Source organism: Struthio camelus, chromosome Z, assembly GCF_040807025.1.
Source record: "Struthio camelus isolate bStrCam1 chromosome Z, bStrCam1.hap1, whole genome shotgun sequence".
NCBI lineage: Eukaryota > Metazoa > Chordata > Aves > Struthioniformes > Struthionidae > Struthio > Struthio camelus.
In genome coordinates, this window is record NC_090982.1 from 18,043,472 (window position 1) to 18,055,245 (window position 11,774).

Below are 11,774 nucleotides of genomic sequence, written 5' to 3' on the forward strand. Positions count from 1 at the left end.
GGTGGATGAAGCACAACGGAACAAGCATGCCATCCTTTCTAAACAGCAATGTGCTGCGTGGAGTGAAAACCACTCTCAGCCTTAAAGTTGCTAATGCCAAAACTCAGAACAAATCTGTCAGGTGCTTTTACACTAATTACCTGCACTTGAGGAGGAACTGAAAATTAAAACCAATACTGCCTTCTCTTCAAGAGCAGCCATGCACAGCTGCGTCAAAGGTCCAGTTTAGCTGCCTTATTCATTTAGCTGCCAACACCTCTCATCATCTGTGCTGACTTCTAGAGGCACATCTGATTTAATCAAGCCTCACTAAGTATGAGCTTTCCTTCTGCTATGCGATAACCTCAGGGGTAAGTTTCCAGAGCAATGCAGAAGGACTGAGGCCCATAATGTTAAAGTGGGGGGTAGCTAAATCCATATGCGCAGCACAGGTGGAGTCTCCCCTGACATTCCTTTAGAAAGCAGTCTTTTGATTGCAAACAGCAAATCTGTAGCCTTGTTACAGACAGCAGCTGAAGCTACTTTCTGGGTGTAATACAAGGATTAATCTCATTGCAAAAGATAAGTGCATTACATAGCATCTTCAGAGAGAAGTAGTCCAGCTTGTTAAGAAATGAGACAACTTAGGTCAAAACTGCACATGAAGTGAATTTTTAATGCTGCTTTTGATGATATGGTGAGCGTATGTTCTCTTATTTTGAGGGGTTCATCTATTTCTTAAAACATTTTCAATTCATGCATCAGAAGCTTGACCCTGGACAAAGATCCTTCTAGCCTTGGCTGTAAGGCGAGGCAGTTAAGTTTTGAGTCTAACTCGTAAGGAGTTCTGAACAAAAGGTTCACAGTGAAGATTTACTGGAATGTAAGAAATTGAACTGACTCTAAAATTCAAATTCCTGGCATTCCTCCGATTACCGGGAGTTCTTCACGGTTTGACTTATGATGATTTTTAGGGCACAATGCAGAGACTTTTCCAACTGACGTGGCAGTTTCCAGTGCTTTGGGTGCACATGCTACCAATCTATGCCGACCTTAAAAAACTACTATTACTAGGCAAGTAGTAGAGGCACGCAGATGGGTGAGCTGCAGAAAAAGAAGCTCCAACTTGCATCCTACCCACTAGTCTTGAAAGACTTTTTCCTAAAGTCTACAAAGGCTTTGATCTCACTTCTGTATAATCTGGCAGAATAAAGCTGCTCATTGCTGCTGTCATCATCCCGACACGGCTTCAAGTGCACAGCAGGACTTGGAGCTGAGTTTTGGTATTCTGGGGTATTCCTTAGACCCATAGCACCAACTACCGCTTGGTGCTGCGGTGGCAGCACAGAAGAGAAAAGATGGAAAACCATCTATGTGTGACCACGGCATAGAAGAAAAAGCTCCTTAGGCTCTGTTCTCTTAACAGATGCAGACATATCACACTCTTTAATTAGATAATGACATTACATTAGTAAGTGCTGGTTCTCTTTCTGCATCCTTGCCTGGTCAGCAGCATGGACTTTTTCAGCGGTTTCATCTCTGATAAGAGCAGTTGCACCCTGCACCTCCATCTTCCAAGGACCAAAGACAATGAGCTACCGTTGATCTTTAGAGGCTGTTGGGAGAACCGCCCCTAAATGCCAGGTTAAACGTTAAAGAGTGTCTAATCAGAGCATGGGAGAAGCCCTGTCTGGGTTTCTTCTTTACAGCAGGTACAGCTTGAGCCTGGAGGGCTAGCAATCAGTCGTGGGAGAAATGCTTTGGAATGTTTTGCCATCTTGTGGCAGTTTACAGGTAAAACAGCTCCGGATGATTATGAAAACTCAAAAACCCAGAAATAGCGTTTGTCAAAAACACCATTTTCAGGTGTGGCTACCTTGCACAGTGAAATACTTGACACGGAGGAGGAGTGCTGCATCTAGGTGCTTACACTGATATTGGTGTTTTTCCTCACAGGTGATCACTCAGATCCCTGGCTTCAGGCCTGGCAAGTCTCCAGGGCCTAGCTTCTTGTCAAGGCCTCTTCAGCCTTTGGCCTGTTTGCAGGTGGTCTCCTTTGTGATTCAGTGACAGCTGCTAAGAGCCTACAGTGCTGGTGAAATCTGGGGTTGCTGGTGCCAGCTCTGAAATGGGGCTCTGAGGGCCACCAGTGCCAAGTCTCCTCATAGAACCGGCCACCAGAGGCCAGGATCACTTCATTTCTGACTCCTCCTGCCTCTCAGGTGATGGGGCCTGTTTTCAGCCTGCAGAGGATGAAGCTCTGCCCCCTGCCACTGCCATCTCTGACCCCAACAGCCTCTCTCTTCTGCCATGCAGAGCAGTCGCGGCACAAGTACTAGAGCTTGGCGGCTGTGTACACAGACCGAGGCAAAGACAAGGGGTAGAGTGTTAAGGGCTTTATCAGCAAGGCTTTAGCATTGCATCCTTTGCTATCGCAGCGCCACTGCAACTCCCAATCCCAAGAAGGGATCAAACAGAGGATTTTCGGCAGCACTGATGAGTCTCCCTGGCCTGCTCCACGTGTAGGAGGAGTTCAGGCAGCACACTTGAGCCTCTTCTCAGGACAACAAAGAATAAAACAGACAACCACCAAGGGCATTCAAAAGGCACCTCCCGTGTGCAAAGTGGGAGCAGCAGATGCCTTCACACCAGAGAGGATGAAGTGGCGAGACGCCAGCAAGTCCCCACCTATGCTCTCAGAGTTGCCCTTCTTGCTTGACCTAACAGGGGGCCCTTTGCACAGCAGCTTTTGCAAACACTGGCAAGCTCGGCAACAAGATAATAGTAACATTGCCCACAGAGAAGCAGTGGAGAAAGTTACTGAGCCCTGTGCAAAGAAAAGAGGCTCCGTGGTGGTGAGCAAGGGGAGTTTGCCAAAGCGCGTGTGTGCAAGGAGCAGAGAGGCAGGAGGGACAGCAAAGAGCAGCCTTTGCAGCTGGGTGGGCAGAGAGCAGCACCAGGTTGTGGCCGGCCCTGCAACAGCCTCCGCTTGGGCCTTGCTCCTGGCAGTGCTGCCCTGGGACCCGTTGCTTGGAGGGATGCTGCGGGTAGTGCGGGCAAGCACGGGCTGGGGGAAGGACCCAGCCTGTCAGCCCGGGACAGAAGAAAACTCCAGGTTAACTGGAGAGGCCATTTTGCCCTGGCAGCGCGTGTGGAGCATGGCATTTTCCTTCCTGCTGGAAGATCCGGGGGCAGGAGAAACGCTGCCTAAAGCAGTTGTCAAATCAGCCAGAGCAAAGACCTCTTGCCCTCTGCATCTCGCTTGCCTGGGGGCTTCCCAGGAGGGCAGCAGCCCTGCCCGGGGGGCCACAATGGGCAGCCGCCTGCCATGGGAGCCCGGCAGGGCTCGGGGTGCCGGCTGCGCTGGCTCCCGGCGGGGCAGGCGCTTCTCCTCGCCGCCCCCCCCTGAGCTGCCCAGTTCGGCGAGCGGCAGACACGTGGCCCCAGGAGAGCCTTGGGTCTCGGCTCCCCCAAGGCAGCCCCCATGGGACCTCCGAGCCACCCCTTTGTGCTGTGGCAGAGGCCCCTGTGAGGTCACAGCTGGCTGCCCTACGTGCAACCCTCAGCGTCACAGGCCACCACCCAGCTGGGGGAAGGAGCCTGTGGTGGCCTTACGCCTGCCTGTCTTTGGCAGGCACCCTCCTCCCGTGGGGCATTTTGGGGCTGCTGTCTCCATTGCCTTGGGCAGGGACGAGACAGGGCCTGCAGGGGAGAGTTAAGCTGCGCCTTGGTCTCTCCCAGCGATGGGGAGGAGAAAGGCTCCCCAGAGCAGCCTGCGACGGGCAGCGACAGCCTCGCCAGCGAGTGAAGCTGCCGGCGCCTCGGCGGAGGATGCGGCAGGGCCAAGCTGGTCCCTGGCAAATGGGTACGAGAGCGGCTCGCTCCTGCCCTGGGCATCGGTTGGGCTGGTAGCCCAGACGGAGCCTCATGCAGCGCGAGGAGGCGCTGTGGGGGCCGTCCCGCAGGCACCCGGCCCTCACGCTCAGCAGCAGACACATGAGTGCGCCGTGCTCGGCGGCCGAGCTGAGGGGCCTGGAGCAAGCTGGGCCAGCGCCTGCTGCCAGCGCAGAGCAGCCCTGGGTGCTGCAATGCCCAGCTTGCTTTCTTTCTCTGCGCCCAGGCCAGGCCCGCAAAGCCTGCTGGGCAGAAGAGGGTGGCGGCCAGCGCAAGCAGAGCACCTGTGCTGCCCCGTCCAGCCGCAGCTGGGACATCCCCTGGGGGACTTCCCGAGGCCTGTCTTCTGGCCAGAGCTTTGCTCTGGCTGCTCCCGCCTGCACCACCTGCGCTCGCGTGACACTTGTCGGCCAGCAGCCACACAGACGGAGCCTCTTTTGCCTCCCATAGGGGTTTCCGCCTGCCGACTCTCCGAGGGAGCCGCCCAGCAGAGTCTGCTCTCCCCGTGCCTCGTCCAGGGCCTGCAACCCACAGTGGCGGTGCTGGAGGAAACTCGAGTAAGTTCAGCCGTTCCTCTTGCCGCAGAGCGCTGTGGGGTGAGCCCAGAGAGCTGCCCTGGGCCAGCGCTCAAGGACATCCCTCGGGCAAGACTTTGCAAGTGGCAGCAGAGTGCCCTGCAGGCTCCCTGCGTGGGCCTTGACTTTGTCCAGCAGCTTTTCCTAGTAGCTTGGAGCAAAAGGAGCTGACAATGGAAAGCCATCCCCTGGCACCTGATGCCAGGGTGGCCAGCTCTTTTAGGGAAACCTGGGCCCAAGCCGCCTGCCCATGCAACTGGTCATAGCCTGTCCCATTGCCCCTTTTGTACATGGGCTGTCCTCTCCGCTCATTTGTCCTTGCGTTATGAGCTTCCTGCCTTCTTGCCTGCCTTCCTCCTCCTCTGACTGCAGAAGCCCCTCCACAAAGCTGCTGCCTTATGCCCTCCTCTCCCACCCATGGGGCCATCCAGCAGCAGCCAGCAGACACCCTGAAGAAAGCCATTTTCCCACGTGTGTCCGTCCGGTCAGCGCCAATCCCTAACGGAGCTGGAGAGAAGAGCGGGTGAAAGGGCAGAACAGCCTTGGGAGAGCTTGCGTTTGGGAGCTGGCAGGCCCACGAAAATGGGGGGTACCACCTCGCACCTCTCTAAAACATGAGCAGTTCCTTTGGCAGGTGCTGTGTTTTCTCCAGTGTCCAGCTTAGCAGCGGAGACCAGCCCTGTTGCTTTGACGTCTGGTCCACGGCAGGCACCAAGCATGCTAAGTATGGGCATTGAATGTTCCTTCTCTCAGCACCACACCAGCAGTACCGTCCTCAGGCCCAGACCCCACGGGGAAGCGGCCCAGGTCAGGCCCAAGGCTCTGGCTTAGGCAGGGACACAGATTATGTGGGACAGGCCGAACTCGCGAGCTGGAAATGCCAGCTGGCAGGGCGCTGCTCAGCTGCACTCCTGCTCCATGGCCTCCTGCAAGCAGGGCAAGTCTCGGCACTGGGCTCATGGGTCTCCTCCCATCCCATCACTGCCCCTGCCCCGCGGACTGACTGCGTAGGACTTGGCACCCACCTCCCCGTGGAATCTCAAAGGCGGTCAGGTGGGCAGCCCAGAGACAGGATCTCAGGAGCTTCTTTGTGTTTCCTTTGCCCAGGGATGACCTTCAGCATTCCTCGCCTTCTGGCAAGGGCCCTTGTCTCCCTCCAGAGACATCTGCTCAAGGCCTGCCTCTCCACTCTGTGAGTACAGCCCGGCTCCCATGTGGCCCGGAGACAAACAGGAAGCCTGGGTGGGGATCAGAGTGGGCAAAGGGCAGGGCTGGGGGTGGGTCATCAGCCAGGAGACTCTACTTCCCACAGGACACAGCTCAGGCCCTGCTCATGCTGCAGCAGCTTCACAGGAAGCAGCCAGAGCAAGGCCCTTGAAGCTGCCAGCAGCCAAAACCTCTGTCCCTGAGCAAGGAACTCCAGCATAGCTGCCTGCTCAGGAATCAGAGCCGAGCCTCCACAGGGGAAGGGTTTTCCCAGCCTCAAGAAGACTCAGGGTGGGATGAGATGGTACAGGTCTGAGGGGCTTCTCAGAGGGGAGCCATGCAGAGCTTCTGCCCTTCCCAGCTGTGTGGAAAAGCACAACTAAAAAGATCTGGGTAACTTCCAGAATTGCTGCTCAGCAGCTCAGGAAGGAAAACGCTCCCATGAAGGGGACATGCCTAAGAGCTTCTCTCCTTGAGCACCACTGGATTCCCTCTTTTTTAGACAAGAGAGCACCCACAGGGGCAAGAGGTTCTGCAGAATCCTCCTCATCTGCGTGATCCTCGTCATTCTTGGTGAGCATTCATGAGCAAAAACCTAACGGCAGTAGCATGGGGGTGCTGGATGCCAGCACAGGGGCACCTACTAGCTCTGGGGCACCAGGCACACTGGGACAGCATGACGAGGCACACCCAGAGGCCTGGGGAAGGGTGCCGGGCCTCTCTGCAGCACTTCTCCACCTGCCCTGCTGCCCTGTGGCCACTCAGCTCTGGGAGGAGACAGCAGGACTACAGCGATCCCTGGAAACCCTACTAAAATAACTATCTCCTCATGATGTGCATTGCAGCTGCTGTCTACTGCCGCAGCTCGCTGCCACTGGGGACGTTAGGGGCCAAGGAAGCGACACAGGTCAGTGACTGCTCTTGTGGGACAGGACACTCCTGCAAAGGAGCCTTCTGCTGATGGTGGTGTCATGAATGATGGAATCCCTCCGTTCCCATCCAAAGGGACCCCAAGCAGCAACCCCTTCTGCCTCGTCTTCCTAGAGAAACCTCCTCTGAGAAGCCCTGGTAGCTCTGCCTGCGGATGCTCATGCAGAGCCTTTCCTTTTCAGGAGCTGCCAGGGCTGTCTGCAGCAGAGCCAAACTCCTTGCAGTAAGAGATATCTCCTGACCTGCAGCTGATTGTGTGCAGTAGCGTGAGCCACCCCCGTGCTATCTGCACTCGCTTGCGTAGCATCCAAGGCTGGGGGGAAGGGAAGCATCCCCAAAGCAGGGAATGGAAAGGGGGCACAAACATGCCACTCTTGCCCTGTCTGAGCGGGGAGGCTCCCAGGAGGGGCTGGGATGTCCCTGACAAGACCTGCTTTCCCGCTCTCTCCCGCAGGAACTCGCTTGCTTTGTTGAGGCAGCAGGTCCACGACATGCAGCTTCTGAGGGAGCAGGTGGCTCATCTGAGTACTGAGATCAGCAGTGCAAAGAAGGTGATGCTGCGTTTGGTGACAGAGGGCTTGGAGAAGCACCCTGCAGAATCTGATGGGAGGCATCTCTGCCCTCCCGCCTCCTCCCCGGCTCTTCTCAGACATGAAGGAGGGGGCCGTTTCTCTTGGGCATGTGCCTCTGAGTTCAGCACCTTGCCAGCACGTGGCGGGAGGGATCCTTCCAGCGAAATGGGTCCTGCTATGGGGGGGGGGGTCCCCAGGCAGCTGGGCAGGCTCTCCTGGAGTCCCCAAGTCCTTTCCCAGCTCCTGTGCAGATGCTGCCCCACAGCCACAGCCACAGGAGCGCCCTGGCCCTTGTACACCGGCAGGCAGCAGCTGCGAGCAGCATGCTGCAGGGGATGGGCACTGCCCAGAGCATCTGAAAGCCAGGTTTGGCACGGTTCTGGCCAGCATCTTCTGCCGTCACTTTCAGCCAGGCTGGTGGAGCTGTTGGCTGCTGCTGGTTAGTTCTAAAACTGTGGTATTGACCCTCTGTGGGGGACTGCAGACTCCCAAGAGCAGCACCCTTGAAAGGGCACCTCCTGTGGTTGTGGGTGGGGTTTTGTTATTCACCCCTGCTACCTACCCCTTCCCAGGGCCTTGCTGCTTAAGCTTCTCCACTCAAACACCCCTTTCTCTAGGCTGAGTGTAACCAGGCTGCCACCCCAGGTAGCCTATCTCCAGGCTGAGCTGCAGAGTGTGGAGGGCGGAAACAAGGCTGTGGGGTCCTGACCCCCGTCCGCACTGTCGCTGTGGACATGGATGTTGTTCCTGAGTCCTCCCTTGATGCCTCAGAAAGCGCTGTGTCTTGCAGCTCTTGGGGCAAGCCTGCTCTCGCCCACAGACTTGGCGGTCTCATCTCGTCCTGACATACACTTTTCCCTTTGCTCTCTGCTAGGGCGCAGTAGTCACACACAACTGCCTGCTGACCTGGTCCTTTCCCATGTTCCTTTATGTCTTTCCCAGGAAGTTCAGCAGCTGAAAGAGGCAATGCCTGAGACCATGCACAAAGACTATGCCCAGACGGCTGACTGGGCCCTGAAAAGCTCAGGTATGAACCCAGGAGGGCAAGGCTCATCGCACCCTGCCTGTGGATAGCACTCCCCAGCAGAGGCTGCGCACCGGACTCTGCTCACCCAGGTGCTGGGAGGTTCAGGGACGCTGTGGGGGTCCAAGAGCAAGGCAGTGGCTGAGAGGCGCTCTCGCACTCACAACCAGTCCTGCCCTTGGGCCTCTTCCCAGTGCCTCTGGTGCTGTCCCCACCAACGTTTTGGTCCTCATGGACAAGCTTTCTTCCTCTCCACTGAGCTCTCCTCTGCACCACAAGGGAATGGCTGGATCACCCTTTGCTGCCCACAAAGCAAGGCCTCAGCTTTGGCCTGCTGTCGTTCACGCTGGCTCGTTCAAGCAGTCACCTGGCAAGGGGTGACAGCACCCTTTTCCCTCACCAGACAGGCACCTCCAACACGGCAGCGTGGAGTGCAGGAGGCACAGGCGCGGGGCTCCTGGGCAGCGTTAGAAACCCTTTAAGCACCTAGTCTGTGGCCTCTGGCCGTCAGCTTGCATCTTCCTTTCAGGTGCCACCATCGACATCCGGAGAACATCCAAGAGCTACGAGGGGGTAGCGCATGGGCTCTGCAGGGCTCTTTGGTTGCTCTATTGTGCTGCAAACCCTCCAGATACAATTTTGCAGGTACCACAGCACCAGCCATCCCCTCTGGCTTCAGGCCTTCCTGTAAAGACAGCAACAAGCCCCAGCAGCTCTCCCCTCACTCCAGAGCTCTTGCTCAGCCCCACACCATTGACCCATGTGCTTCTGACGATGTACTGCTCTTGGCCTCCCTCACTCCCTCACCATTCACTGCTGTGGCACTCTGCTTTCAGCCGGACGTTTCCCCGGGACAGTGCTGGCCTTTCCAAGGGTCGCAGGGCCAGGTGGTCATTTGGCTGCCTGCACGGATACAACCAACCGCCATCACCGTGCAGCACATCTACAAGGCAGTCTCTCCATCTGGGACCGTCAGCAGTGCCCCCCGGGATTTCACTGTCTCTGTAAGTCTCTGCTGGGCTGCAATGAGGCCGTGGGGAAAAGGCAGAGCAGGCACTCGCTTGTCTTGGGGCATCCGCTGGGGTTTGGGCCTTGCTCTCTCGTAAGCACTGCCCCAAGAGAATATTTCAAGGGACGGGGTGCTTTTCTCAAGACCTGCTCGGTGCTTTTTGGCCGTGCATCTCAGGGCAGTCAACCCCCCTCACGGAGGAGTCTCAGCTTCACACCATAACCTGTACTACACTACCGCTCGAGCCACGGGAGAGGGCCGGCGGGTAACAGGTCCGGATCCAGCGCGTGCGTTTCCCCGTCCTCAGGCGGAGCCTGACCCTTGTGCTTTGTCTCTCAGGGAGTGGACGAGGAGGGAGAAGAAGAAACTCTCCTTGGGACATTCACCTACGACGTGGGAAAAGAGGCCCTTCAGACCTTCCCCCTGAAGGTACAGTAAGTGCGTGTGGGCAGAGACCAGGCAGGAACGTGGCTGTGCCCGCACGTCCGTGGCAGAAAGAGCATCCACAGTTCCTCCCCGGGGGGCAGAGGGGCCAGACCCACAGCCGAGGCACAGCGGGGTCTGAAGGCGCACCAAGCAGTGCGCAGCGGTGGCAGCAAAACAAGAGCGAGGGCAGGGTCGCGCCCATGGGAGTGCAGGACCCTGGAGCTCCCAGGCTGCACCTGTGGCTTTCAGCAAAGCTGGTTGCACGCGGGGCCTTTCCATCAGCACGAAGCCTGCGTGCCGGACGGAAAGACAGACATCGGGCAGCGAAAGCCAGACGGCAGCTCCATCGAGCTGCGGCAGCACCTGGCAGCAGGGTGGACGGCTTCCCTGGGCTCTCGCTCCTGCCGGGAAGGCCAGCCGAGGAGGAACCGGCTGTTTGGAGGGGTTGATCACCCAGCTGCCCCACGTGCGGCAGCCCCGCACCAGCCTCTCTGCTAGCACACAGGAAGCAGCAGCGGGAAGGGGCAGCAGCAACGGGGACCGAGCCCAGCCAGGGCAGGCGGTGGCAGGCAGGACGCAGGCGCCTTCCCTCCGCAGCAGGACTTTCCCTGTGTTCCTGGCAGTCCTGCTGGCAGCCCGCCTCACACGGCCACAGCTGCTTTCACCCACTCTCGGAGGCCACGCACACGCCCAGAGCCGTCCTTTGCAGCCCTCGCTGCAGAGGGGAAGAGGGAGAGACAAGCTGTCCACCTCAACCAGGGCCACAGCTTGGCCCTTAACAGGGCCAGGGCTGGCAGAGGGAGGGCCCTGCGGTGTACTGTCCCTCTTTGCACCCCACTAACCACGTTTCTTCTTCCCACGACGTCTCTGCAGGAGGAGCTGTCCAGAGCCTTTCAATATATAAAGCTTTTTGTCCAGAGCAACTGGGGGAACCCGGAGTACACCTGCATTTATCGAGTGCAGGTGCACGGGAAGGTGGCAAGCCAGACCTCATCTCAGGAACCCAGAGACAGCCTGCGACCCCTCCTCAATAAGAATTAAAGACATGAACACAAGAACAGGCAGGCCCAGGCTAATGGCAGCGTCCAGCAGCACAGGAGCCCTGGGGGAAGGGCAGCCCCAAGGCAGCTCCCCGGCCCGGCCCGGCCCGGCCCGGCCCGGCCCGGCCCGGCCCGGGGTGCTGGCAGAGGCCGTGGTAGCGACAGGACCGGGGTACACAGCAAGGACCCAGGGTAAGAGCAAGGTGGGGAAGGGCAGGCAGGGGCCACCCCATGGTCCGGGGAAACAGCACGGCCCATAGTTTTACACAGCAGCCTGGGAGAGCAGCAGGGCAGGGGAAGACAGAAAAGCCGGGATAACGGCAGCCCCAGGGTCTCGGCAGACCCGGGGTAACAGCAGCCCCACCTAACAGCAACCCTAGTGTCAACGGCAGCTGTGCCCTAACGGCAGCCTCGCCAGCACCACGCTGATGGCGGCACCACCGTAAAGGCAGCTCTGTGTATCGGCCGCCCCCTCTCACAAAGCGCCACACTCTCCCGTGCAGTCAAATTCCCCGCGATTCCCAGCAAGCCTTGCCCAGCTCCTCCAGCTGCGCAAACTACAGCCAGAAGAGGGGCCGGACTTGGGGAGGAAAGGAGCACGTTTGTGCGGGGTGCGGGGAGCGGAGCACCTCTGCAAGGAGGTGCTCGGCACTGCTAGGCAGCTCTCCCAAAGCAAGAGCACGGGCGGTCGCTTCCCTTCGCCGCCCCCGCAGCCAAGGCAGAGGCTTCTCCCTCCGCAGAAGTGCGCACAGAGCGCGCCAGCGCCAGCGCCTGCGCTCCGCGGCAGCTGAAGCTTTCCCCTGTGGTTCGTGCTCTGCTGCTTGTGCTCGACACTCAGGGAAGCTGAAGTGCTGGTGGAAACCTGGCACTGCTGGTGCCAGCTGTGTACACGAGAGGACACTGGCCACGCTTTGCCTGGGGGAAGCTCTGGACAAAGGAAGACTTCCCCTTGGGGCAGGAGGATCGGGTTAGAGATCATTTAGGCAAACCTGACAGGAAGGCACCCACGAGTGCTGAGGGAGCAGACATCAGTGCTAGGCCACTGTGCATCATCTGTGAAAGGACGCGGAGCTCAGGAGAGGTGCCTGACAACCAGAAGAAAGCCATTCTCACTCCAGT

At 58.2% G+C, this 11,774-nt stretch overlaps 1 protein-coding gene across 1 annotated transcript; it reads left to right on the top strand.

Moving 5' to 3' along the window:
* Window positions 1-5,557: 5,557 nt before the first annotated feature.
* On the top strand, window positions 5,558-10,775 carry LOC138064591 (SUN domain-containing protein 5-like). The gene is made up of 7 exons (XM_068927899.1): window positions 5,558-5,640; window positions 7,039-7,150; window positions 8,099-8,183; window positions 8,710-8,825; window positions 8,924-9,184; window positions 9,529-9,618; window positions 10,489-10,775. Exons 1-7 carry the CDS (start codon window positions 5,558-5,560, stop codon window positions 10,654-10,656), a joined length of 915 nt encoding a protein of 304 aa, XP_068784000.1. The 3' UTR covers window positions 10,657-10,775.
* The last annotated feature ends 999 nt before the right edge of the window (window positions 10,776-11,774 follow it).

What these genes read in the sequence shown, in the direction of transcription:
- LOC138064591 (XM_068927899.1), top strand. Translation starts at nt 5,558, where the DNA reads ATGACCTTCAGCATTCCTCGCCTTCTGGCAAGGGCCCTTGTCTCCCTC. An exon ending in AAGGCCTGCCTCTCCACTCT is followed by an intron (nt 5,641 to 7,038) that starts GTGAGTACAGCC and finishes TCTCTCCCGCAG; the next exon opens with GAACTCGCTTGCTTTGTTGA. An exon ending in TTCAGACCTTCCCCCTGAAG is followed by an intron (nt 9,619 to 10,488) that starts GTACAGTAAGTG and finishes ACGTCTCTGCAG; the next exon opens with GAGGAGCTGTCCAGAGCCTT.